The sequence below is a fragment of the Varanus komodoensis genome, unplaced genomic scaffold (assembly GCF_004798865.1).
Source record: "Varanus komodoensis strain SLA01 unplaced genomic scaffold, ASM479886v1 scaffold32, whole genome shotgun sequence".
In the NCBI taxonomy this organism is placed as follows: Eukaryota; Metazoa; Chordata; class Lepidosauria; order Squamata; family Varanidae; genus Varanus; species Varanus komodoensis.
Genome location: NW_025335798.1, coordinates 16,679,200 through 16,703,771, shown reverse-complemented (window position 1 = coordinate 16,703,771; position 24,572 = coordinate 16,679,200). Strand labels below are relative to the sequence as shown.

The 24,572-nt window shown below is 39.4% G+C and overlaps 2 protein-coding genes across 10 annotated transcripts in view; one reads left to right on the top strand and one right to left on the bottom strand.

Moving 5' to 3' along the window:
• TMEM163 (transmembrane protein 163) overlaps window positions 1-6,732 on the top strand; it is an 82,946-nt gene extending 76,214 nt beyond the window's left edge. The window contains exons 6-8 of the mRNA XM_044438191.1: window positions 1,443-1,554; window positions 3,888-4,029; window positions 5,650-6,732. Coding sequence (XP_044294126.1) covers window positions 1,443-1,554; window positions 3,888-4,029; window positions 5,650-5,710 — 315 coding nt within the window. The 3' untranslated portion in view covers window positions 5,711-6,732. The remainder of the gene's footprint in view (window positions 1-1,442; window positions 1,555-3,887; window positions 4,030-5,649) is intronic.
• A 3,346-nt stretch (window positions 6,733-10,078) lies between these two features.
• MGAT5 (alpha-1,6-mannosylglycoprotein 6-beta-N-acetylglucosaminyltransferase) overlaps window positions 10,079-24,572 on the bottom strand; it is a 161,679-nt gene continuing 147,185 nt past the window's right edge. For all 9 annotated transcript variants that reach the window (XM_044438180.1, XM_044438185.1, XM_044438186.1 and 6 more), the window contains 2 exons: window positions 18,526-18,683; window positions 10,079-16,410 (listed from right to left, as the gene is read on the bottom strand). In XM_044438180.1, the coding sequence (XP_044294115.1) occupies window positions 16,212-16,410; window positions 18,526-18,683 (357 nt within the window). In that variant the 3' untranslated portion in view covers window positions 10,079-16,211. The remainder of the gene's footprint in view (window positions 16,411-18,525; window positions 18,684-24,572) is intronic.

Genomic DNA, 24,572 nt, shown 5'->3' with positions numbered 1-24,572 from the left:
GCAGCCCACGTGCTCCTCTTGTGTGAATACAACTTTGCAATGAGGGAGGCGATGCTTCTGCCAGAAAAGTAGTGGCAGAGCACCACACCAGTGGTGTTTGTGGAACTACCGCAACCAGACAGGAAAGCCCAGTGCAGCTGTCTCCCAGGTTGCTGCAGGAGGTCACGTGGGAGACATCGCCACTGGCAACAACATTCCTGGGCATCTGGAAGGCCAGCGAGAAGCCAGAGGTGGGAAGGGACATGGAGCAGCCAGTCAGTGTGGCTGGACTGGTGCACCAATTGCTAGGCGGATCTGAATAGCAGAGGATGCAGGCCGGAGTGCCTCTTTCCACTGGGCTCTGTGGCATCTGCACAGAGTCCATAGCCTTAGTAATGTGTGGAAACCATGCAACAGTCCATTGCATGCTTCCATGGAAAGCAAAAGTATCACACAGTAAGTCTTGGACAGGGTTCACCCAACACAGCAGACCATTCCATGTGGTTTCCACCGTGGCTTGATATGTCTGAACACAGCTGCTCCAAGCATGGGAAAACTGTATTCTCTCTTTTCCTTGCATTCTTTTTTCCTCCTTGCATTCTTTTTATTCAGTTCTTTGCTTGTAGGGGGCTGGAAATAATGTTCCATTATTATTTGCAAGAACTAGGCAGCAATATATTTTTTAAAAATGGAAAATGGAAAAGATGATTCATTACATCAACGTTTGTAGGAAACCTGTTTCTAGACTGAGACATCTGTAGTGCAGGTGGAGTCTGCAGCAGAATGTTGCAGTGTATTGTCACCCCCTAAGAGGAGTTGTTCTGCTGAAGTGCTTGCAGTGGACCAACAGAATCATTTTGTGCCCTTTTCCCCTTCCTGGCCTCTGCAGCCTGGCACGGCTGTTGTATCCAGTACTGGAGAGCTCAGGTTTTTGAGGTTGGCTGCCAGCACTGAATCGGAGCCTGTGAGGGGCTGTGGCCATGATATGAAGAGCTAGGGGTTCCTGGGAGTATAGTGCACGGAGGAAAGAAAAAAGACCATCTCCCCACTTTCTCCTTCTGCAAAACCACCTGAAAGAGTCTCCCCTGTATGACTCTCTGGGTAGAACTCACAGCTCAGGTCCTAGCTACTTACCTTGCAACTACTGCCATTGATTCTGATTGACTTTATTATTATTATTATAAGCGCAGAAATGAGCTTGTGATTCTCCCAGCTGCTTTTCACACTTAGGATTTAATAGCTGCATAAGAAAGTTGTGCAGAGAGAGCAGGAGCGAGAGCATTCTCCTTTCGCATGTCACGGTGGGTAAGGGATGCATCCCCACTTGCAGAGATGGAGGAGGCAGGAAAGTCGTGTATGGATCGCACGTGCTACTTTCAGTGCCATTCACAGGGGTATCTCTTTGACAACTCTAGATCGTTTGGCAAAATGGCACATGATATTGTTTCCATTTTGTTTTCCAGGATGACTTCCTATATAGTGTTTCCATTTTAAGTGGAATCCTGTGCACCATCCTGGCAGTGATCAAATTTATGTTGGGGAATGTGCTAACAAGCAGAGCATTATTAACTGATGGTGAGTAGCAAATGCGATATTCTTCTGTGTTTTGCTATGATGGTACCAAGTTATGGGTTAGTGAGATGAATGTGGGCACAGGTAGTATATGAGCAGATTAAATTATACAGAGGAGATGATTGGTTGGTATACATTAACTGATTTCTTGAATTTCTACCTCTGAATGAATTTCCTGGATTTACAGAAATATCCCTACCCCACAGGTATTTATGAGATACACAGAAATTAAGGAATTTAGAGAAACCTAATTATGGATGTAGCACAGTGACAGTAAGGTACAGTGACCACAAAACCCAGGCAAAAGTAAGCCAAAGAAGGTATTTGAAAGAAAATGAGGACAACTTGTTCACAGGAGTCTCGTGGAGTGCTTATTACAGGAAACCCAAGATAGCCTTTACTCTAGGCAGCCACTGTAGAAAAAGCCACATTTGTTCACTTTCTTTACTTTGGGCATCTACACAATGTTAGCAAATCAGTTTATTGATCTCCTGTGTTGTGGGTGATCTGGTTAGTCTTTCAGATCCTTAAAAATCTGACTTTCTTTTGCACATAAGGGCATGAAAATGCAGTCTCTGCAGGTGTAGGTTACATTGGTGCTGCGGTTTCTTCTGTTCCTTTTAAAGAGGGATGGTTTTGACATATGTCACGATGCATCATGCATATTAAACAAATGCCAAGCATTGAGGAGAGAGGCATTTTACCATGCACTGTCGGGTCGGTATCAGTAGAAGTGAGATGTCATCATACTGACACCTTGTGGCCAGAACCTGAAAAACAAAATTGAATTATCAGATTTCTAAAGGATTCTATTTCTTTTGATGGGAGGATGGTGCCCTTGCACTACATAAAAGCTCCATTTACCAGGAGGTTTCCTCCCTCGCCCTCTTATTAGTTTACAGTTAAGCTCTTGTTTGTAAAATGTACAACTCACATTGGCACTTCTTGGACAGTTCAGTGATACCATTGATGACAAAAGATACAAATGATACCCCCTTCCCCAGCCGAGAGATTTTTTGGCCTTTAAAAAAATTGCATTTGCTTTCAAAATCATTTTAATGTTTTTTATTAAGCGTCTTTCTCTTCCATAATGTGTGACTATTGGAATATGCAATTATTTCCTTAGTGCTGAATTGTAGGAGTGGTACTCCTCTCGCAGGGCTTTCCTCCCCGCATTGTAGAGATTCTCTTTTCCACTAGAAGCCCCAAGCCCTGTGGCTCCCGAAGTGATCAGACCATCTGGAACAATGAGATGCTGGCGCAAACGGACACGCAGGGAAGGGGCATTGGAGACGGTCTCCGATAGGATGCTTCTGCTGGATTCCATGGGAGGAACTCTTCGATTCCAGGACATTCTCTTTTTAAATGGAAAACAGGGCTTCCCATTTTCTTACAGCATTTCAGTGTACTTGCTTCTTTTAGTAGGTGTTTTTTTTCCAAAAACGTGCATTCTGCCAACAGCCATGAGAGCGCACATGTACCTTTCACTTGTTTTTAGAAGCATTAATAGGCTTTTCCTTGGCAGCAAGCATCCCCCTTTTCTCATCTGCCATGTTTGCACATCTGTCATGTTAACTCTGCAGGCCTGGAGGTCTGTTGCAGTGCTAGTGCTTTTTATTCTGGAAAGCAGATGGCCTGACCAAGCTAGCCCACCGAATTCAGTATGTTCCAAAACACCTAAACCAGGGCTGCATTACCTTCATGCTACGCGATGGTTTACTGTTATGGCCAAATGCAGCCTATGAAACCGGCAAAGCAAATGTGGCATGTGACCGAGCATTGTGTACATTCTTGCCCCGGGGGGCCAGCAGCTGCAAATGGCAGCACCGCCAATGGGTCCACCAGGCATGGGGGCAGGAGCAGGCTGGAAGGTTGGGATATCATGCTTACGCCAGGGTGATACTACAGCGGAACAGCATGAATGGGGAACGGTCAGATGCCAGCCCAGCTGGTAGGAAAACAACAGAATGGAGTGGTTTGCAGTTAGTTGTAGAATAAAAAGTAGCATTTTGATTTTGTACTTACTCTTTTTTAAAAGCATAATCCACATGTGCTGGAGGTGGGGAAGAAGATTAGCCAGCCAGTGACACATGCTAAAATTTCCTGCTTTTCCCAGTTTTGCAAATAATCCTGTTTGTTTCTTTACTTTAAGCATTAGGGTTATTGAAGGATTGGAACCATGAACTTGTAATGATGTAAGAACACATTTAATGGATGGATTTTTTTTTTTACTGTAATGTGCACTCGTTCTTGTCACTGTAGTAATGTGCACCTAAATCTTCACACCTGTGAACATGAGTGGTGGGCCAAGTCTTAATGTATACTTTTCATCTCAGGTTTCAACTCTCTGGTAGGAGGAATAATGGGATTCTCTATCCTTCTAAGTGCAGAAGTTTTTAAGCACAATGCTGCTGTTTGGTACCTGGATGGGAGTATAGGAGTTCTAATTGGACTTACAATATTTACTTACGGAGCCAAGTGAGTGCAACTGCTCCTTTTCTTTTTACTTTACATTTGCATGCTGATCTGGTAATGCAAATAATTTATTCCTTGTCTATTATTGTTGTTATTACTATCATCATGATTAATTTCACTTTATACTACCCAATAGCCAATTTTATAATCTCTGGGCAGATTATAAAAAGGATACAGAAATGACATAAAATCTTATCAAAAGAAACATAAGAAATCAAAAACAACTAAAGGCATAGATTGAAGACTAATGCTTTAAAACAAAAACACCTGGAATGGGTAATTTGGCATAAAGGTCTGTCTTAACCTGGTACCCAAAAGGTGACAAGGTTGGCTCTAGGAAGCCTGCTGTGGGGAGGTTACTCCATAGATGAGGGGCCATAATGGAGAAACCCCTTCCTCTTGATGCCATCCTCTGAGCCTCCTTCAGAGTTGGCACTCAGATGAAGGCCTCAGATGCTGAGTGTAGAGTCCAGGTAGATTGTAGCTGGGAGAGGTACTCTGTCAAGTATTGTGGTCCCAAGCTGCATCAGGCTTTACAGGTTAAAACCAGCACCTTAAGATGGGACTGAAAGTATAGAGGCAGTCAGTGCAAGCAGGGCACAACTGGCCCTACAGGTCTGGACCTACCACAGGACCCAGTTATTAATCTAGCTGCTGCATTCTGCACCAGCTGCAGCTTCTGAACAGCCTTCAAGGGCAGGCCTATGTAGCGTACATTGTAGTGATCTAATTTAGAGATCATCAGAGCGTAGATTACTGTAGCCAGGTCATCAGAGTCCAGATAGGGGTGTAGCTAGGCTAACAGGCAAGATTTATATGAGGCACTCCGAACCACTGAGGCCACCTGAGTGTCACCTCAAGTGACAAAGTTGGATAAAGGAGAATATCCTTTGCTTCTTCAAGGGGAGTGCAAGCCCATCTAGAATAGACTGAACACTCTCCATCTGGTCAGAGGAACCAACTTCCAACAGCATCTCAGTCTTGTCTGGATTGAGCTTCAGTTTGTTAGTCCTTGTACAATCCATTGCTGCGGCCAAACACTGGTTTAGCACATCCACAGTCTCACCTGATGGAGATGAAAAGGAGAAATAGCACTGTATGTCATCCGCATACTGATGGCCACTATGAAACTCTAGGTGTCTCTGTTCAGAGGTTTCCTGTACGTGAGAACTAGCACTGGGGGCAGACTGGCCCCTGAGGAGCTCCATGCTGGAGAGTCCACAGGGCTGAATCAAATACCCCAAGCGCCACTACTTGGCGATGGTGCTCCAAGTAGGAATGCAACACTTGGAAGGCTACTCAGACAGTTGCTTCCAGGCTGATGGTATCAAAAGCTGCTGAGAGATGTGCCTTGTTTGCTGATATATGGAGCCTGAGGCTTGAAAGCTTTCTTGTTATACATTATTTTTTTACTATTGGTTTTACTACCTCATTACTATAAAATCTTATTGGTTCGAAATGAAATGCATTATTTAGAATTCATAACAGCTGGTAAGATTCACTTTGTGGGTGAGTTTACTGATCTCCAGAGACAGAATCAAGGACATCTAGCACTGCTTTCTGTGCTTTTCTGCTTGATACTTATGCCTGTTACCTTTGATTGATCTGTGTTTTCCTTTCCAGGCTACTTATGGACATGGTTCCCCGTGTACGGCAAACACGTCATTATGAAATGTTTGAGTAAGACAGCTCAGCTTCTAGGACTGAATAAATTTTGCAAAATCTAATAACATTCTACAACTGGGCAAGTGGTGCCAATTGTATTTACAAGATTGTACTTGTTTCACATGGTCTGGTTTCTTTTTAATTATCTTTCAAGGGGAAGTCTGTCTGCATACATAGGCAAATATGTGCACTGCTTAGATTTCAGCAACAGCAGCAACAGCAGCATTTTTTCTTTCATGTGTGCTATTAAAATCCTGGAAGCGACAATAGAAATGAACACACGTCTAATCCACCTGCCATGTTTTGCTTCTGGAGTGACCAGAGTTCTTAAAGACTCTTAACAGCTGCCTGTAGAAAAGGACATTTTAAAAAGGTGGCTTTTATCATTGTGGCGTATGTGAGATGAATTGTACCAGGGGCTTCTACATGCAAGAGATTACTCCATCAGAGAGGGATGGGAGATGGCCTTAGGTTCATTGTCACCAATACCTCAGTCGCTCTCTTCTGTATAGAACACATCAGTGTATCGTATTTGGTTATGGATGCCAGGAGACAACACTTGATGCATGGAATTGCCCTCACCCCTCAGCAAATGATATCTTGAATAATCACCCCTTTCCTGTTCCCCAAATTGCGCAGTTCTCACAGATTCCAAGAATGAGGTTCTGATTTCATACTATTTTATAAAATTCTCTGAAATGCACATATATCAAGCAACACGTATAGTATATTAAGCTGCACGGACAAAATACGCACAAGAAGTTAATATACAGGCAAAAGCCAAAAAAAAAAAGTAAGATTGAAATTTGATTATATGTCTTTGATTGTATTATGCACTTATGTAGCAGTATGTATGACTAAATACAGGTATCCTGTTGTCTGGTAAAAGTGAGAGTGATAATTTCACCAAATAGAACTTTCTAGTTGTGAAGACGTAGGCTATTCTATAGGTATTCATGTTCCACACACCATTTTATGTAATTGGGATTTACAAATTACAACACTTATAATGTATAATCAATAAAATTGTTGCCTATTTTATATAGTACCTGTAATTAACCTTTTAAAAGCATATGTGTAGATAGAGCATTAAACTGCAAAAGTCTTCTTGTGTAGAATATAGGTTACTGCTGCCATTTTTCAGATTTGAAGCTTTTTTGCCTAAGTTTAACATGTGGTAAGTATTCTGTTTTGGTTTTTACTACACTGTCAACTTGTCTTCATAGCACTATCATTATGAAGATGGTACATTTTCAAGGAGATCAGTGAAGCCTTTTGTACTTAGCAAATATAAGCACTTTTTCCAGCCAGTGTGCAGGTTCCATGGCGTGAAACATAGTTTCACCTCTGGTCGCCTGTTGGATATAGTTGGTATGTAGCATCTAGTGGCACAGCTTTTCAATCCCTTTTCTGCTGGTTGTTGCTCACACATAACACAGTGAGAAGAATAATTACGTGTGCAGAATGAAAAACAGGAGACTGATGGTAGAAAGGTTTATTTTAAAAATTCACTTCGAAGTCTCCGAGATGGAAGAGGTTCCTTAATTGTGCCAGCAATACACGGGGAGTCACTTACTTCAAGTTGTTACCATATGAACATCAAGTGCCATATCACTCTTAGCTTCAGTAGGAAAGTGAGTAGTCTTCTAATAAAGCAGCAGCATTTGCATTTTCATTCAGTGAAAATTCCTGAGTTCCCTTGTCCTCTCTTTATCTATCAAAAAAGCCCTAGTGTATTAACACATTGGGCACAATTCAGTCCACTATAGTCACCATACTTTTGGGTTGTACAGATATTTTTCTACAGAAGGTCTAACCGCAGTAAAGACAGTAGAAAGATATTGGCCAGCCTGTTTTCTCTTTCAGACAGCACTTCTGTGAGCACAAGTGGAAACTCTTTCCGTTCAAAGAGCAAAAACCTGGGATCAATGTTTTTGTTATGGTTAAACAAAGATTGCTCTTGGTATATATACTATAAGCAGTGTAACATATTGTACCTGGAACATAAAGACAACAAGTTGTAATTATTTTTACCATCGTTCTGTTTCAGGCACACAGTTTGTGGCAAGAACCTATCCACCAGCCATCACACTCACATGGGTAAAGCTGACCTCGTGAATCTTTGTCATAGCAGAATACCTGTTGCATTGACCCAGGTATACTATTGTTATGGCATTTGGAAGCTCAGTCTAAACAAGAAAATAATCTGGTTATGAGCGCAGGAAAAGTCTGTATTTTTAGCTTACTGTGCTGCATTATTGCTAAATACAGTCTTAGAAAAATCAGGTCGTATTCTTAAAAAGAAAGTTGGAGCTCTCAACAATCCCCCCCCCCCCACATTGTAGGAAGGCAACAGAAAACACAACTCAGTTACACACTAAAAAGTTTATTGAAAAATAAAATTCTCCCTAGTACTCCCTACAACAGTGAAAACAAAGCATTTTTATCAGCCATGAAAATACAGACATTTACACCTTAGTGTTATGTTTCCAATGTTATTAAACCTCTAATTCAACAGTTATACTTGCTGTGAAACAAGTTGCTTCAACAAAATATAGCAGAACACAATTTATAAAATAAAAAAATAAAATTTCAAGCATGTATTTTTTGAAGCAGTGCTATTGGAACAGAATCAGTTAAACTTAAAACACATATTCGGTCCTACCTGTTACTCAGCTGACTACTAGTATTTATAAAACTGCCAAGGTAACTTCCTTTCTTCTCATCATTCCCCCCTCCCTCCCATCCACTACATACATCAATTGGATATACTAGAATGATAATCTTCATGTTATTTTCATGGTAGTGATGTAAACCCTTTTTAAATGCTTTTATTTCACACTTGTAAATCCCTTATTTTTACATGTTTTTCTCTTAGTCGCCTGTACTTAACTGCAGCAATCTTGACCTACATGTCTGAACTGCTCTGCTTAATCTGATCAAGAAGCTAGTACAGTGCACACACACATGTAACACTGGTTATTCTGTTAAAAGCAACAGGACACCTAGGAAGTAGGGATCAGCTTCATACTGCAATCACACTTCTGCTCCTGGCATTTTACTGGATTAGGATGTTTCCCTATTAAAGGCTGAATTTCAAAGAGCTGTGTAAACTGATTTTACACTTACCATTAGCACCACAGTTATTGCCACTGTAGTTAGTTGTACCTCTCAGTCCAGGTGGACATTATTGTGCCTTATATAATCCTGCTATAAGGAACAAGCAGTAGGCAGAAGGATTTATACACACCCAGATTAGTGTAGGAAAGACCATAGGTACATGTTGGTAGAAAAGAAGTCTTAGATCTGTGTAATAAGTTTATATTAACTTAGGAATTTAAAGGTTTTTTTCCCCTTGAAAAGTTCCTTTAAGCATACTGCAAACTATTACTGCAATGCCTCTAACTTTTTAAAGCAGTGTGCCCTGTGGTATTGGGAATGATGCCTGTAGTTTAAGAAAAAGTCTAAATAATCCTTCAGCAACTTATACAGAGCTATACGCTCTTGAGTTATATAGAGTAAGAGCAGTTTCAGCAAAAGAAAAGAAAAACGTTTCCATAAGTTTTCTAGCACAAGTCAGGGCAAACATCAGTCAACTCACTGCTTAGTGGCAATTATTCTTCCAGCATCTATCCAGAATTACAAATAAGGCTACAGCTGTGGGTGCATGAGTATATGTGTGTGTAAAATCCAGGAAATTAACTTTTTGAAATGACAGGGCATATAATTATGTAGCATCACTCAATATCCTGAATAAGCAGGCAAGTAATTACACTAATAGAGATCCATCTTGTATATACTATCTGTTTCTGTAGCATAATATACATGTACACACACATTTTAACATTTGCAGAACAGAATTGTCTGACCTTACTAATAAGTTCTGTTACACAGTCCATTTATCATACAAATAGATTAGGTTTAAAAGACTTTACCATGGGAAATATTTTTTAATCCTGAAGTGACTGACACTATGCAGAAAGAATAGTTTTGGAAAATATTTAAATTTTGAGTTACAATAATATTAAATGTTATGAGACAAAGCTTTCAGCAGCCAGCACAAACTGGCTGAGGTAAGAGAAGCCCAGCGGCAAGAGCAAAGGGAAGCAAGCACGGATTCAAGAAACAAATTAGATGAGCATTTTCCAGCTTAGTGCCCTCCCGGTGTTTTGGACTTCACCTCCTGTCAACTCCAACTAGAAGGGCCAATGGTCAAGAATGCTGGATACTGTAGTCCAAAACATTTAATCTGAAACATTCAAACATAACTAGAGGGGCAATACTTGAGATGAGAGAGATTTCTAGGATATGTCTCAACTGACCAGAATTGTGAGTTACTCTGCAAATCACAATTTGATCTATGGCCTGATTCTGTTCTATTTTGAAAAACCTTGTTCAGTTTGTCTTAGTAGGCATAGGGTAAGTGATAACTAGGAGTGCCAACTCTAATGGAATTGCCAGTTAAAGCTACATTAGTTAAAATGATAGCATCTTGCTCAATTCTGTAAGTTAAAATCAATTTGCATTTCTAGATAGACTTGATCTTTAGTGAGATTCTTAGAAAGCCTTGCTAGTAACCATTCGTCTTAGGAATGTGATCAGAGAGGAAGTCTGTTCACATTACACACATTTGTGGACATTTTCCTTATTGTTTACAGGTGGTTCTCCTGCAAGAGATTTCTAGAGCTGGAGAACAGATGTCAAAAATGAGCATCCATGCAGCTTGAATGTAGCCAGTGTATGGTAGAACCAAATGGGAATGGCACCAGGGCCAGTATTACAGGGTGGAAAGTTTGGACAGTTAGGTAGCAGGGTTCCAAGACTAGCTGAGGGACTAATCTTTTCACTTTTGCAGACAGTATTCACTGATCTGAGATGTAAACAGTTCTGAACTTACATGTGCTGACTCTTACATTTTTTGGGACCCACTGAGGGTGCTTTGCCTGCACTTGCTACCACTGAATGGCACTTTTAAAGAAATTGACACAAATAAAGGAGAAGGATGATCTATAAAGAAAGATGGGTTCCAATCAGTATAAGATTCTGCTTTACACACAAGAAATAAAACTGATGAAAAATCATGATGGTCAAATGAGAAATTGCCACAACAGAAGGCTATCATGTCATATGGTTTTAATAGACTAACATAAAGACAGACATACAGCAGTGGTGGAACAAATGAATCTTATGGTAGGTATCTAACTAGCATCATCCTCCATTATTGTCTCCATAACTCCCAACCGCATCAATTCTAGAGGTTTGGGGCATGTTCTAAAGTAGATTGAGGTGGACAGAGTGGGCTGCATGATGAGGAAAATGAGGGGATATTGGAAATCACCCTTAATTTATACTGATAACATGAACGGAGGGTCACTATGACAGAAAAAGGGGATTCAGCTATTCAGAACTGATTAACTATTACTGATAAAATGGCCAGTTTTAAAACAATAAGATCAAGCACCTATAACAAGCATTTGTTACAGATTGAGTTGCTTTCATTGTGGTGAGAATACAGAACATTTCATTCCCAGTTGCTAGAAACCAATCTCTGCCCACAACAATGTGTACTAAAGACATGAACGGAATAGGAAGATATATCCGAATAAACTTATCTTTGCTCCACTGAACTGCAGCATGGAAACAGAAGTGGGTTTATAAACATGTAAAGTTCATTTCAGAGGCATTTTTCCTGATGTATCTCTGGAAGCTCAATCCACATTCTGGGTTAACACTTATGGTAAGCACAAGCCATGTTTTAAAATTATATTTATTCATTATTAATTAGGCCACCTTTAAGGGTAGAACATTCCCAAGGTAGCAAGAGCTCAGCTGAACATCTCTTATTTACACAGGCTTCTTAAACAGTTTTCCTTTAGTTTCAATGTGTAGTACTATTCTGGGTGACAATTCAAATTAATATTCATTGGCAGTAAAAATGGTGGTGTCAATAACTAAATAATTAAATTGAGTGTTACAGATATTTTTCTAAAGGATCACCAGGCTCCATGAGCCACAAGTGACATAGAATACAACCTCCCTAAATGCTTATAACTATTTGTATGTTTAAAAAAGGCGCTAAGGTTTGTATGCTATGATATACTCCTATGTGAACCCTATTCCATTTTATGTTCTTCAAATACTACCTTAGCCCATAAGAGAATGACTTGTTTTTCTATGCTGAAAACATAATTTATCCATTTTTATTCCTAATTTCATTTACAACTGATTTGGAAGGGTTTTTTAAAAATATCACCTCTTTAACAAATGGTTAAAGGAAAGATACCTCATATGCTAGGTGCACAAAGCAAAATCTGTATAATGAAACAAAACAAAGTACCTCAAATAATTCTAAAGCTTAGCTCCAGAAACTACTCAAATCATTTAAATAAATTGTTTACGAATTCACTTAATTCACTCAACCGCTCTGACACTGGGACAAGCTCTCTCAGAATTGTTCCCCATGTATGTATAAGGGAGGGGGGTGTATTTTAAAGGAGAAACAGAAACCCTCCTAGACAACCAGACAGCCACCAAGATATGAAAGTTCATGGAATTGTGACAGTGTTAATTTTATTACTTCATTACAAGTGGAAGTGTCCATAGATGTTTTTGCTATTCACCAAGAGTAGTGGCAGGGACATATGTCTCATGTTCCAGCAAGAGGATATCAGGAATGTTTCCAAATCTGTGAAAATTTATGATTAAATAATGCTTATTCTGAAAAATTGTGTCAATTCAGGTAGAAAAGCATGCTATACTACCGTAAAAAATCAAAGCACTAATTGCTGCCAATTTACATTTCTGATTTTCTGATCTTGGGAACTGTAATTGTCTTTCACTTGGAGCTTTAAAAATATTGTACCAACCTCTGCCTTGATCAACTGATCCGCTCAGATGTAGTACAAATAATGTGTCACAAAAGTGCATTATGGTCAGACACTGACATCCAAATTCACAAATCCATAGCCAGCACTGACTTGCTGCACATTTCAAACTGTTGTTTGCTTTGACACCATTGTCATTTTCCAACAGAAAATGCTTTTAAAAATTCATATAACTAATATTTATGAAAAAAGTATAAGAAACCTTCAAATTAGTGTCCCATTACAGTTGTTCAGTCATTATCCACATCCCAAGCACACTATTATTTAAAATAAAAATTAAAGGCACGCATATTAGCAGAATATATTTCAACATTGCCATGCAAAAAACAAAAATCCCCTCCCCTAGCCACAGTTATTAAGAACTACAAAAATGACAACCTATTAAAACTATGAAATAAACTCAAAGCTTATCTATTTATAGATGTGCAAATCAACTTGCATATATGAAAGAAATGAGGTTTTTATTGGCATTTTCAAACAGTGTATTTAATCTTTACCTCTCAAAGGCAAATCTTATTAATGTTATTAAAAAAATAAATTATGCAAATACTTTTCTCAAGTTTTGGTAATCTAACAGAATTTTTTTTAAAGACCAGATCAATGGATATAAAATAAAGATTTTTTGATAGATGTAGGCATGGCTTCTGGTGACGAGTGCTTATCATTTTTACTTAAAGGAGATTTATGAATTACAACTCAGTCTATTCAAAGTCAAAACTTGCCAGAACTGAAAATCTAGCACTAGAATATTCTATGACAAAAACATTTGCCATCCTAATTATCCCCTTCAGATCTCTTGAAAAAGTGAAGCACCTGATTTCTACCTGTAGTCTTTAAGGAACTGATCCAGGTTAACCAGAGAAGGCATTTCCTCAAAATATCTGTGATTTTATATAACTTTAATGAATTAAATCTTAAGAACTCACTCTTTAAACATCTATCTGCCAGCCTACAGGCGCAAGTGTAATTTGCTTCTGCATTTGAATGCAAGTGCCTTCTGGGGAAAGTGCCAGGTCTACTGTGCCTGTACTCACTGCAGCAGGTTAGCTGAGATTTCAGTTTTTGTTCCATCGCCAAGGCTTTACAGTAAACAAATGCTGCATTTGCCAAATAGACAAATTTATTTCTCTTTTAGGATCCGCAGGGTATTACTGTCATAAAAACTATGACGTAACTGAGTGAACCTATCAAAGGTCTGATCCTATCCTCAGTAGCATAACATTTCACCAGCTGCTTTACCCTCCCTGAACCTTTGTTTTGCTGGTGTACTGTACACAGTCACTAGATTAGCCCTTAATAGATCCGTGCCATGCTAAAAACCTATACTTCTGACTTCAGCAATAAAGTAGCAAATGCTTGCCTAGACGTATAAAGGCAAACACACATACACACAAATTAGCACTGGAACCCAAAATCCATGCTAGTGATGGAGAAATGCTCTCCTGACCTGACTCGGTCCTTCCCACAAAATTTACCTGGCCCTTGGATTTGATGTTTCATCAGAAGCCTTGCCCAGAGGAGAAATACTAAACTGGAACTATCCCGTATTTCTAAAAGACAAATTAATTTGAACAAAGATTTATTCACAGCACAAATATTTTCAAAGGGTTTTGCTGGCCATCATGACTGGTAGTGCTTTATTACTAAGCTTAATGGGCAATCCTGGCCTCATGAGGACTAAATAATTTAATGTGGCAAGTAAGTTTGCCATAGTTTAATAGTGGTGTATTAATAAAAAAATAGGGTGGTTTATGTTAGGATTGTTGGACTGAAGTTGACATCCTCTCACACAAAAGATAGAATTCAGGAATTAAATATTACATTTAATATCCAAGACTTTTCTGGAAGCCATCTCAGTACATCCTAATGTATGTCTGGGCCAGACAACATTCACTTTTAATTTCATATGCATAAAATAAATTCATCCTTATGTGGCTTAGACCCACTGCAGTAAATGAAACTTAATGGTTTACTCTACAAAGAACTAACACACTGGATACCAGCCAATGTTTCAAACTTGATAAGCCATTTTTCTTTTCAAATTTTTAAAACAGCAAACAGTTATTTAAATTTTATCCAGGACTGTGATTATGATCCTTAGTCAAATTTTTGCAGGTACATTTACACAAATTTAAATGAAATAAATGTAATATTTTAAAAATTAAGAATTTAATTATTTTTAAAAAAATGTTCATCTCAACAATTTTCTTTAAAGAATTATGTTTCCCATATGGCCTTTGGCATCTCAAAAAGACAAAGTAATACCATGTAAATTGGTGAATATCAAATCACGAATTAAGATACATTGCAAAAGAACAGAGATGTGTGATTACCTTATTAGGTAGAAAGAGTGAAGAATGTTTAATGGGAAGAAAATAACACACACACAGGACACAGAAAATGACTCAAGACTTTTTCCTCCTCAACCATTGGTGGCTTTCAGACCTCACTGCAAAATGAACATTCCTTTTCTGTTAAATGCCTTTTTACAAGAAATGCATTTGAGGATGCATTAGTTGTGCAGCAAAAACATGTTTCAAAATAAAAGATAACTGTACAGTTCTTCCTGTAAAAAAAGAAAGAGGTTATCTCCCATCTACAAACAAAATATGAGTTCCATATTTCTGTTTAATTTAAATTTATAACACACATGGCCTGCTTCTACCCATATATAAACATTTTTGTTAGTTATGAAGACAGGAGAAAAGTAGTCTTCCTCACTGAAAGCAATTAATTTTTGTATCTCCAAACAGGCATTAAATATGTCAAGACAGACCACTCTTTTGCTATTATTCCACGACAGCCTCATTTCTATTTTTATATTGCAGTCACCATTTCTCTTGTTCACAGAAAATTCTGGAAAATATTGCTCTAATGATATCACTTTGCATTCAATGTTCACAGAGTATTTCTAGTCACCACCCTACAACGGAACTTGGATGAATGGGAAAGAGAGTACACATTTAATTCTAGAAAAGGCCAAACATTTTAAATAGTAGGCTTATGTAGCAATTTAAGTCCTGAAGAATGTCACACTCATATCAAGCCAAAAGGATTCGTTACTGGTAGCCACCAGACTCCCCCCCCCCCCCCAGCTCCCTGCCCCATACTCATAGAACTCCAATAAGTGACAGATAAAGAGGAAACCATCGATAAGATATTCAGTAACCATGTTATCTTATAGTCCGGGACAGCACCAGTTATTCATGGTTTGGGAGAAAAGTATTCCTTGGATATGTGTTATGTCTTTCCTGCACTGGCCAATCTTTTCTACATTTTTTTCTTTTTTCTTTTTCTTTTGTATTGGAAACAGTAATCAGAAAAGTGGTTGATCATAATTAATTGTTGGGAAAATAAACCCAACATATCACAAACTCTTGTTTTGCGTCGTACAAAGTATTGAACTTCACCTTCTTAAGTAAAGAAAAAAATTCCCATGAGCTTCATTGGAGTTGCTTGCTTACGAAAAAAATAAAAAACATTTGAGATTTCTTGCAAATCACTTCTCCGTTCCACCTTGGTGAAGATTTCTGCCCTTCAGCAATTGTTCTGCCTGTAGTAGCAAAGTGCAAGAGATTGCAGCAGCCGGGTCCCGGCCACTTGCTCTTTTTGTCCATAAAGTCATGTCAGCTGCTGCTATAGACAGTCTTTACAAAGTGCAACTTGTCCTTTAATATAGTCTCTACAAGGGCAGATTCTTTTGTGGTTTGGATGAGATCCTGCACAGCTGAACAACAACAGATCACCCTGGAAAACACAGTGCTTTCTTCTTTCATCAAAAGATGGGACCAGAATATCATTTGCAGACTCAACTGTATGACATTCAATATTGTATCTGAAAATTAAAGAATGCAGTGTGAACCATGTCATCTGGTCAGTTACAGTTATGAAGCAGTATGGCTTGCATCAAATGGCATTACAGTAGCACAAAACTTCTCCCTCTTCAGGAAATCCATTTCATCTCTACTCAAGTGTCCAGTTCAGCATTTTGATTTTACTGCTGCAAGTGACTGCAAAAGTACATTCCCAATTCATTATGACTTCATTAGAGTAGGTGTTGTTTGTGCTATTTTTATTGTCAGCAAAACACCAAGATTCTAATAGAACAACTGCACCTCTGGCAGTTTTCCCACTAGCATTTGTTAGACACAAACCTGTATCATCACTCCCAAATCATCACACCAAAGGTATGTATCAGAGATACTTCATAGTGCGGCTCTGCCACAGTGCATCACATAGAAGAAGATATTTCAAGAAGCTGTCTCTTGCTCCTCAGTTCATAAATATTCTCATCACTGATCGGATTCTATGAGTTTCCAAAGTTAGAATGCTAAAAATCACACCATGGGTCTGATGCAGATAACAGTTCTATTTCATGAAGATTCATTTAAATTAATGTGCATTAAGATCATATATGACTAAAGTAAGGATAAGTCTGGAAACAACCCTAGTGATTTTAAAAAGTGTTACTTCACTTAGCCAGAAGAGATGAGGTCACTCAAAATCATAACTTTTTGGTTACAAAGTAAGTTCTGATTAATAGAAGCAATATTTGGCTAGAGCTGTTTTTGCTGTGGAATGACACAAAGATGACATTGAGATAATTACCAGGAACTTTGAATGCGATTTTCATAACACTGTTCTACCCTAAACAACTTCGGACCATCTTGGTAAAATATAGTCAACCCCTGAGACCTTGCAAGGAGTGCTTACTGGTTATTCAGCTAACAGTGTCAACAGGTAATATCACACAAGCAGACCCTTGTCAGAAGTGGTATGCACCCTTTGAAACACCCTCTACATGTTGTTAAAAGGGCAGAAACTGTGCTAAGCATTGCTAAGTCCATTGCAAGTCAAGTAAATCCTGCACATACAAAAAGCCCTACACACTTCCTATTATGCAGGATTTTCTTGGCTTGTAAAGGAATATGAACAACTACTTTTTATTGGCTTTAATATAACAGTATAAATCATTACACAGGTATTTCACTAGCCGAGCCGGCAGGAACCAGGAGTCAGACTAGATGGCCTGGGTGGCCCCTTTTCCTTGCTCGGTTTCTATGTTTCTATTATTTCAGAGTCTTTGAATACTACCTTATATTGGTTTCATATTGTTACATATTGATTGTGAAGCACTTAGAGATGTTAGAAGATAAAGTGCTATGCAAGCATTATCAACTATATAAATAAATGCTATATTTTGATCTGGGAGTCTCCTGCCAAGTATGTTAAAAAGTTCAAACTCATTGTTTTTCCACACAATCCTACGCATGCCCCACATACTTGTACTGAGAAAGGGTCAATTAACAGATTTGGATTTCTTGGGAGGTGGCAGTCATTTTCATAATTGCTACTGAATAAGAAGTAGTGGCAGAACTTCACAAGTACACAGTGGTGATACAAATGCAGATTCAGCAATGTCACTCTTATTCATAATCACATCCACCCTAGAATTAAGAACATCCAAGAGTGAACATAATGGACTTTTTCCACAATAGTATCACATCTGTTTATTCCACCATAAAAATGGTTTTATGTTGTGCAATATATGTATTTGAGATGACTTTTTTACAGTGAGTGTGCTTTATCAGCAAGCTAGGATTTAGCAGACAGTTGCTAACAAGAGTAGATGTAGCTTCAAGATGTGCAAAACAGCTGGGTACAATATGAAGGAAAGCTGTTTTATGACTTGGAATGGCAAAAATAATTCCTATGATTCCCAGCAGCCTCTAGCCAGCCATGTTGGCTGGGGAATTCTGGAAGCTGAAGTACATTTTTCTATCTAAACATGCATAGGACTGTTCACTTAGTTTATCTAACTGTTATATGCTTACAGATATAACAAATATAAGGACAAACACCATTATTCCAAAGTTTCTCTAAAAGTCTACTCTTAAGCATAGGAAAAAGTCCACCTTGGTTTTCTGATCCTCTGGACTGCAATACTTACTTCAAGAGGTCTTTGTCCTTGTTCAGGTGCTGGAAAAAAGATGGCTCACAGATAAGCTGATTTTCTTGACAAACCTGCTTACATGATTTCCCAGGTGCAGCAATTTTAACCTGAAGAGCACTTAATGGGGGCCACATCACTTGTCCATGGCAGAAATCCTGAAAGAGCATAGATTATTTCATTACAATATATGAAAAAATAAATTATTTATACTGATAACTGAAAACAGAATTGTTATTAAAAGCTTTACATACTTTCTAGGTAATTTGATCACGACTGCAATGCAACTACCATGAATCCCACAGCCCAGAAATCTTGTGTTGTCTGTGAAATTTACAAGCTTGTTTTGTCTCTAAACAATGTGCATATATAGGTTCAAAAAGTTTGGTGATTTCATTATTGCCAGTTAAGTAAGGCAGATTGGACTGTCACAGGTATGTTAGAAAGGCTATCCAATGAGCATAAAATAATTGTAGTAGGCATTTAAACTTTAGACTTCCTGGAAAACTAGAATTATTTTAATTGTGCTCACAAACCCTCTACTACAATTGTAAATGGGTGTATGTCTGTCCTTTCCCCATATTTACTTGTATCAGATTGATATACAACTAAGAGGAGCAGAGCCTCTTGATGATAATTGATATGGTATGGGCGCCTATTGTTTCTGTTTCCCTGAAAATAAGACCTAACCAGAAAATAAGTCCTAGCATGATTTTTCAGGATGCTTCGAATATAAGCCCTATCCCCAAAATAAGCCCCAGTTAAGATTGTCAGCCAGACGGACACATTTAGTACGTCCATTGCAACACAATTTGGGGTTTTGAGAGTTATGACGATGTTCCAGAAGAAGATGGCATGACTGTATTTGAATAAATGTAGATTGTTGTACATGAAAAAAATAATGCATCACCTGAAATTAAGCCCTAGTGTGTCTATTAGAGCAAAAAGTAATATAAGATCCGGTCTTATTTTCGGAGAAACACATTACTTCACTCCATCACTTTCAATACTCTCAGTATAGACTTATTTGAAAATAAGGATCACGGCTTTTTAAAGAATGGAGGGAGTCCAGTAAAATATCAAAATATGTAACTTTCAAGCCTGTACAAAGGTGCTTTATAACTAGGGAAAGAGAAGTCAAAATGCAGTCTGAACCACCACAAAATCATCCCCATCCAGGTACATGGAAGTGTTGCAGGGAAGCAGATGCTTGTTACACCACTGGCTGTTGTCATTGCCTGATTCAATGGAGGACATTATGCAAATGTGTCACGGAACACAGAAAAAAATGCAAACAGGGTGGAGAGAGAAAATAATTGCAACTATGGCAATATCAGCAGATAGACAATGGATGGAACCTCTCTGTATGTGCTACTTTAAATCTACAAATGCAAAAAGTGAACTCTCCGGGAGTCAGCAGCCACTGCTTCCCAGTTAGACCCAGGTACCACCCAGACATAGAGGGCACTATCTAGGATAGAACACAAGTGGGAACCCCCCTCCTGTCATTTAGAGTTGATCAACTAATATTAGGGGTGCATTTCTATCTCCAAGCAGTGAGAGACAGAACCTGAGTTCAGTATTTCCATACCTTTGTCTGGCATATGCAAATGTATTATTACAGAATACAATTTATTAATTAAAATTGCGTTGCACTGCCTTTTGGTCCACAGAAGTTCAATTCTAACCCTTAAATGCACATTTAAACACTGATTTTAGAAACACTGACAGAAAAGCCTGATCCTCATTAAGAATCTGTCCAAAGCAAGCAAGCCATGAGGGGCTAGTCCAATCTCCTTGGAGAGCAAGTGAGTTCCACAGTCAGAGTAGTGTCACAGAAAAGGTGGCATAAACTGAAATACTATAGCTCAATGGCAAAGATTGGACTGGGAAGGACTGCCCATGCTGCCTGGGGCTGACAAGAGTCTGTAACACATGGAACTCTCCAAACGTATCATCTATGTTAACTGGGAAGGAAGGGAAGGGCAGGCTAAAACAACTGGAGGGCAGCAGGTTCAGCAATCTGACATGAACCATAATCGCTTCAGTAAGAAATTCATTTTTCTTCATCCCCTAAGAAACCTGCAGCCATGAATACAGTGGTACCTCGGTTCACGAACGCCTCAGTTCATGACCAAACTGGGTTGTGAACAAACATTTCATAAATTTTTTGACTCAGGTCGCGAACTCTGCATTAGGTGGTGACCGCGATCGCAGCCATCTCTCTACCCCCTCCCCAACTGGGGAGATGGGCGCGATAGTGCTGGGGGCAGGGGGAGATGCCATGATCGCGCCCGTCTTTCCTGCATGTGCACTCCCATGATTGTGCCCATCTTTCCTGCAAGAGCGCAATCGCGATCTCGGTCATCTCCCCCACAGCACAATTGCGTCCATCTCCCCCACCCAAGGTGCTCACGTTCGCGCCTCTCTCCCCCTCCCCCGCCAGCACGCCGAGATGATGGGTGAGTGCAGGGATGATGGGCAAAATCGCGGGGTTGGGGGGGAGATGGCCACGATCTTTGTTGCTCTTCGTCACTTTGCTTCACATTTTTCTGATTTAAAAAAATAGTTACAGAACGAATTAACCTTCTTTACATTGAACCTTATGGGGAAATTCAACTTGGCTCACGACCAATTTGGGTCATGACCAGAGTCCTGGAACGGATTAAGTTCGTGAGCCAAGGTCCACAGTACTTGAGTTATACTTATTGGCAATAGTTATTCTTCTATGCACTACTTTGTAAAACAAGGTTTTTTATTTTAGTTAAAATTCTGCTGGCTTCTAATACTGAAGGAAGCATTCCCCTGTCATTTCAGTACATACAAAGTTTTCTGCAGGCTGAAAATGACATAGATTTAAAAATAGCTGAAGAAACAATAGCATCCATTTATTTCCTTCTTCTCCTAAGATGTTCATTATAAGATGTTCATTATTACAAGATAAGGACTTCTATCATAATGCCCAGAAGGCCCTGAACTTGGAAGCTTATGGGTACCTAGTGCAGAGTGGGAGGAGCCGCAGAAGCTCTTTACCTTCCTGTCCTCCTGCCCTACATCTTGTGCTAAACAGGCTTTTCTCAGACGGGGAGGAATGGAGGCCAGAGAGGCTGTAGCGCTGCTAAGCTCAGGCTGCAGCTGGCACAGTTCCTTCCGTGTCTGGCAGGGAGAGGGTTGGGTTGGGGGCAGAGCACCCATTCCAAGCCCTGAGGTCAGTGCATTGTCTCACATCCCAGAATCCAAACTATCCAGTGGGTTCTCTGTTGCTGCTTAGGGACCACAGCATCGCTCCCTTACTTGCCTAACGAGTAGCAGAATACCATTAGAAGGACTTTGCACGTTAAAACCTTAAACTAATGTCTGCGGTACTTCACATTTTTCTTTACAAAAGAATAGAAATTTTGAAGTTTTGAATTATGTGACCCTTTTTAATTAAAAAATTATATATATTGTATGGAGACTTGTAAATCATTGATCATTTTGTGGACTGGAAGAATATTTATATTTAAAATGAATATCATGCCAAGATTTGCTATTGACTTGATTCATGCATAAAATAAACCTGTTGTGTGCTGCCATCCCTAGGCTTTGTCTGGCAAATTATTGAACAAACTACAATTTATTCTCTCAGTCCCTGGCTTCCCTCCCTCCTTACCCGCTCCTTTCCTGTATCCTAAATGCCTTTGTGGTGCTGGCATGTAGAAAAGTTTTTTCTTTTTTAACCACTCTTGCCCACAGTCTTTGTGCATTATTGATACAGCCTATGAACAACCCTTTCCTCTGGGTTCAAAAGTAGCAACACCTCATGATTTAAACAACCCAACAGGTCTGTGGGTTCTCTTTCTGAGTTAATGGTCAACAAACCATGTTATATTACTACGGCTGAGTTTTTACAGCGCAATAATCCAGAATTCAACAAATCATACAATGGATCAGTGTTATGTGCAAACCCGGCCACTGATGCCTCTTAATCTGTTCCATGACTTTAAAAATGGCAGAAATTATTACATAAGTTTCTCCAGGGGGAAATGCATCAAAAGAGTATGATATGTACATCAGTTAAAAGTAGCCTGCTATTTGCGTAATGATTCCAGTCTACATGTGATGTATTGACAAAACTTATATTAGGGTTCCATTTCAATTTGCCCCTACTTATTACAAATATGCCCAATCTTTTGATTTTTTTTTAAACCCAATATATGTTTAAAGGCAGGCAACATTCGAAGTCTGGGGTAAATGTAGGAAATGTAGAGAATTCACAGTTGGCATTTTGTATTATCACTATATTATGCTTGGGTAACAGAACAGTAGAAATTGTATAATATTCAAAGAAGTAGAGGAAGACAATTAAGTAGGTCTGAAATCAGATATTGATGGATGATAAGGACAGACTTAACAAAAATTTGAGGATTTTATATGCAATTTAAATGAGACAAAAAGAAAATACATGGTACTATGAGTTCAGAATACTCTTGTTGGCAGGTTCTGTGGCAGAGCAGCAGTAGCTGGGCAAATCACAGTTGTCTCAACTACCATGGGGTGATCAAGACAAAGTCCATCTTGTTTGCTCCTGATCTTCACAAGCACCCTCATGATCAGGGTGAAGGGGAGAAAGATGTAGAATAGAGTCCCCCACCACTGGAGGAGGAATGGAGCCAGTCCCTTGCCTTGTTGAAAAGCAGAAACTCGTATATGCATGTTGTTGGCCGTGGCGAACAGATTAACTGAGGGGGATATCCATACTGATGCACCAGTCCCAAATCCTGATGGCCAGCTTCACCAGCAGGATGGACCATATGCCACCCCACTTAGTGATGTGGAATACCACACTTGTGTTGTCCATGACTATCTGGATGTGGTGCCCATGCAGGGACAACTGGAAGGCTATCAGGGGCTTGTGGATGTTTGCTGCACTCCTGGTGGATTCCATTCCTCTGGGGTTGGAAGTTGTTGCAGAGGGCTTTCAATCCCAATACATTTGCTCTGGGCGGATGCAGTGGATGTTGAAATGTGCCCTATGTGTGTTGTCTGCTGCATGGAACATGTTGATGAACCAGAGCGGCAGCAGCCTCATTTGAAGTCTTGTGTAACACATTGGGCACAACTTCTAAATGCTGTCGTTGCAGCCATCTTGGTAGACGGGGAAGGTGGAAAAGAACAGAGGCTAAGAGGGACTTGATAAGGGAAGTGATGAGAGGTGGAGAAAGAAAAGGCAGAAAGAAATACATATTTCTGTAGAATTGTTTTTGTTTTGGTAAAGACTAAAAAAAGGAAACAGGTGTGTGAAGGAGAATCATGAAGAAGGAAGGTAGCATATTTAGAGAGGGTAAGAGAAAAGTTGAACAATGATGAAACAATATGAGTTGAGGAGAGAAACACTTACTTACTCAGGCTCAATGGCAGTTTAAAAGGAACTAAGGGAATGGGTAGGAGCCCCTGTTGTGGGAAGACAGAACAGGAAGGGGAAAGGCTCCTGCCCAACTGAGTGCTTAGCTATAAATTTTTCCCAACAAGAGGCTCCACGCTGGCACAAACTTCACATATGCAATGCACAGAGACCACAAAGAAGGAAGTGTGTGTGTGTGTGTGTGGTGGTAGGGAGATGATTTTTCTTGATTCGTCCCTCCTTTGCACTTCCCCCATTTATCTGGAGCCTCCACCCCAAAGCTGTGGAACACATGAAGGAGACCACAGGGAGAGGAGCAGAACAGTGAAACCCCCAATCAGCCAACAGGAAAAGCTCCACTGGTCAAAACTCTCCCAGTGACAGAAGGATTCAATGCTATGTTAGAAATGGCTGGAAGAATGGAAACAAGCTCAAAATTATTCCCTATTTTATGTAACCAGATAACATTATTAATGGTTAACATTAGCAACCATTAGTAGAGGTGGAGGAAGTCCACCATATATGCTCAAAATTAGAATTCTCCTCTGCATAACTCCAGCATTATTCTGCACAATTCTTGTGAATATCACTCAAACATAGTGGTGCTACACATCATTGGCATGCTAATATTCTCTAATATTAAGATACGACAACAATGACACAT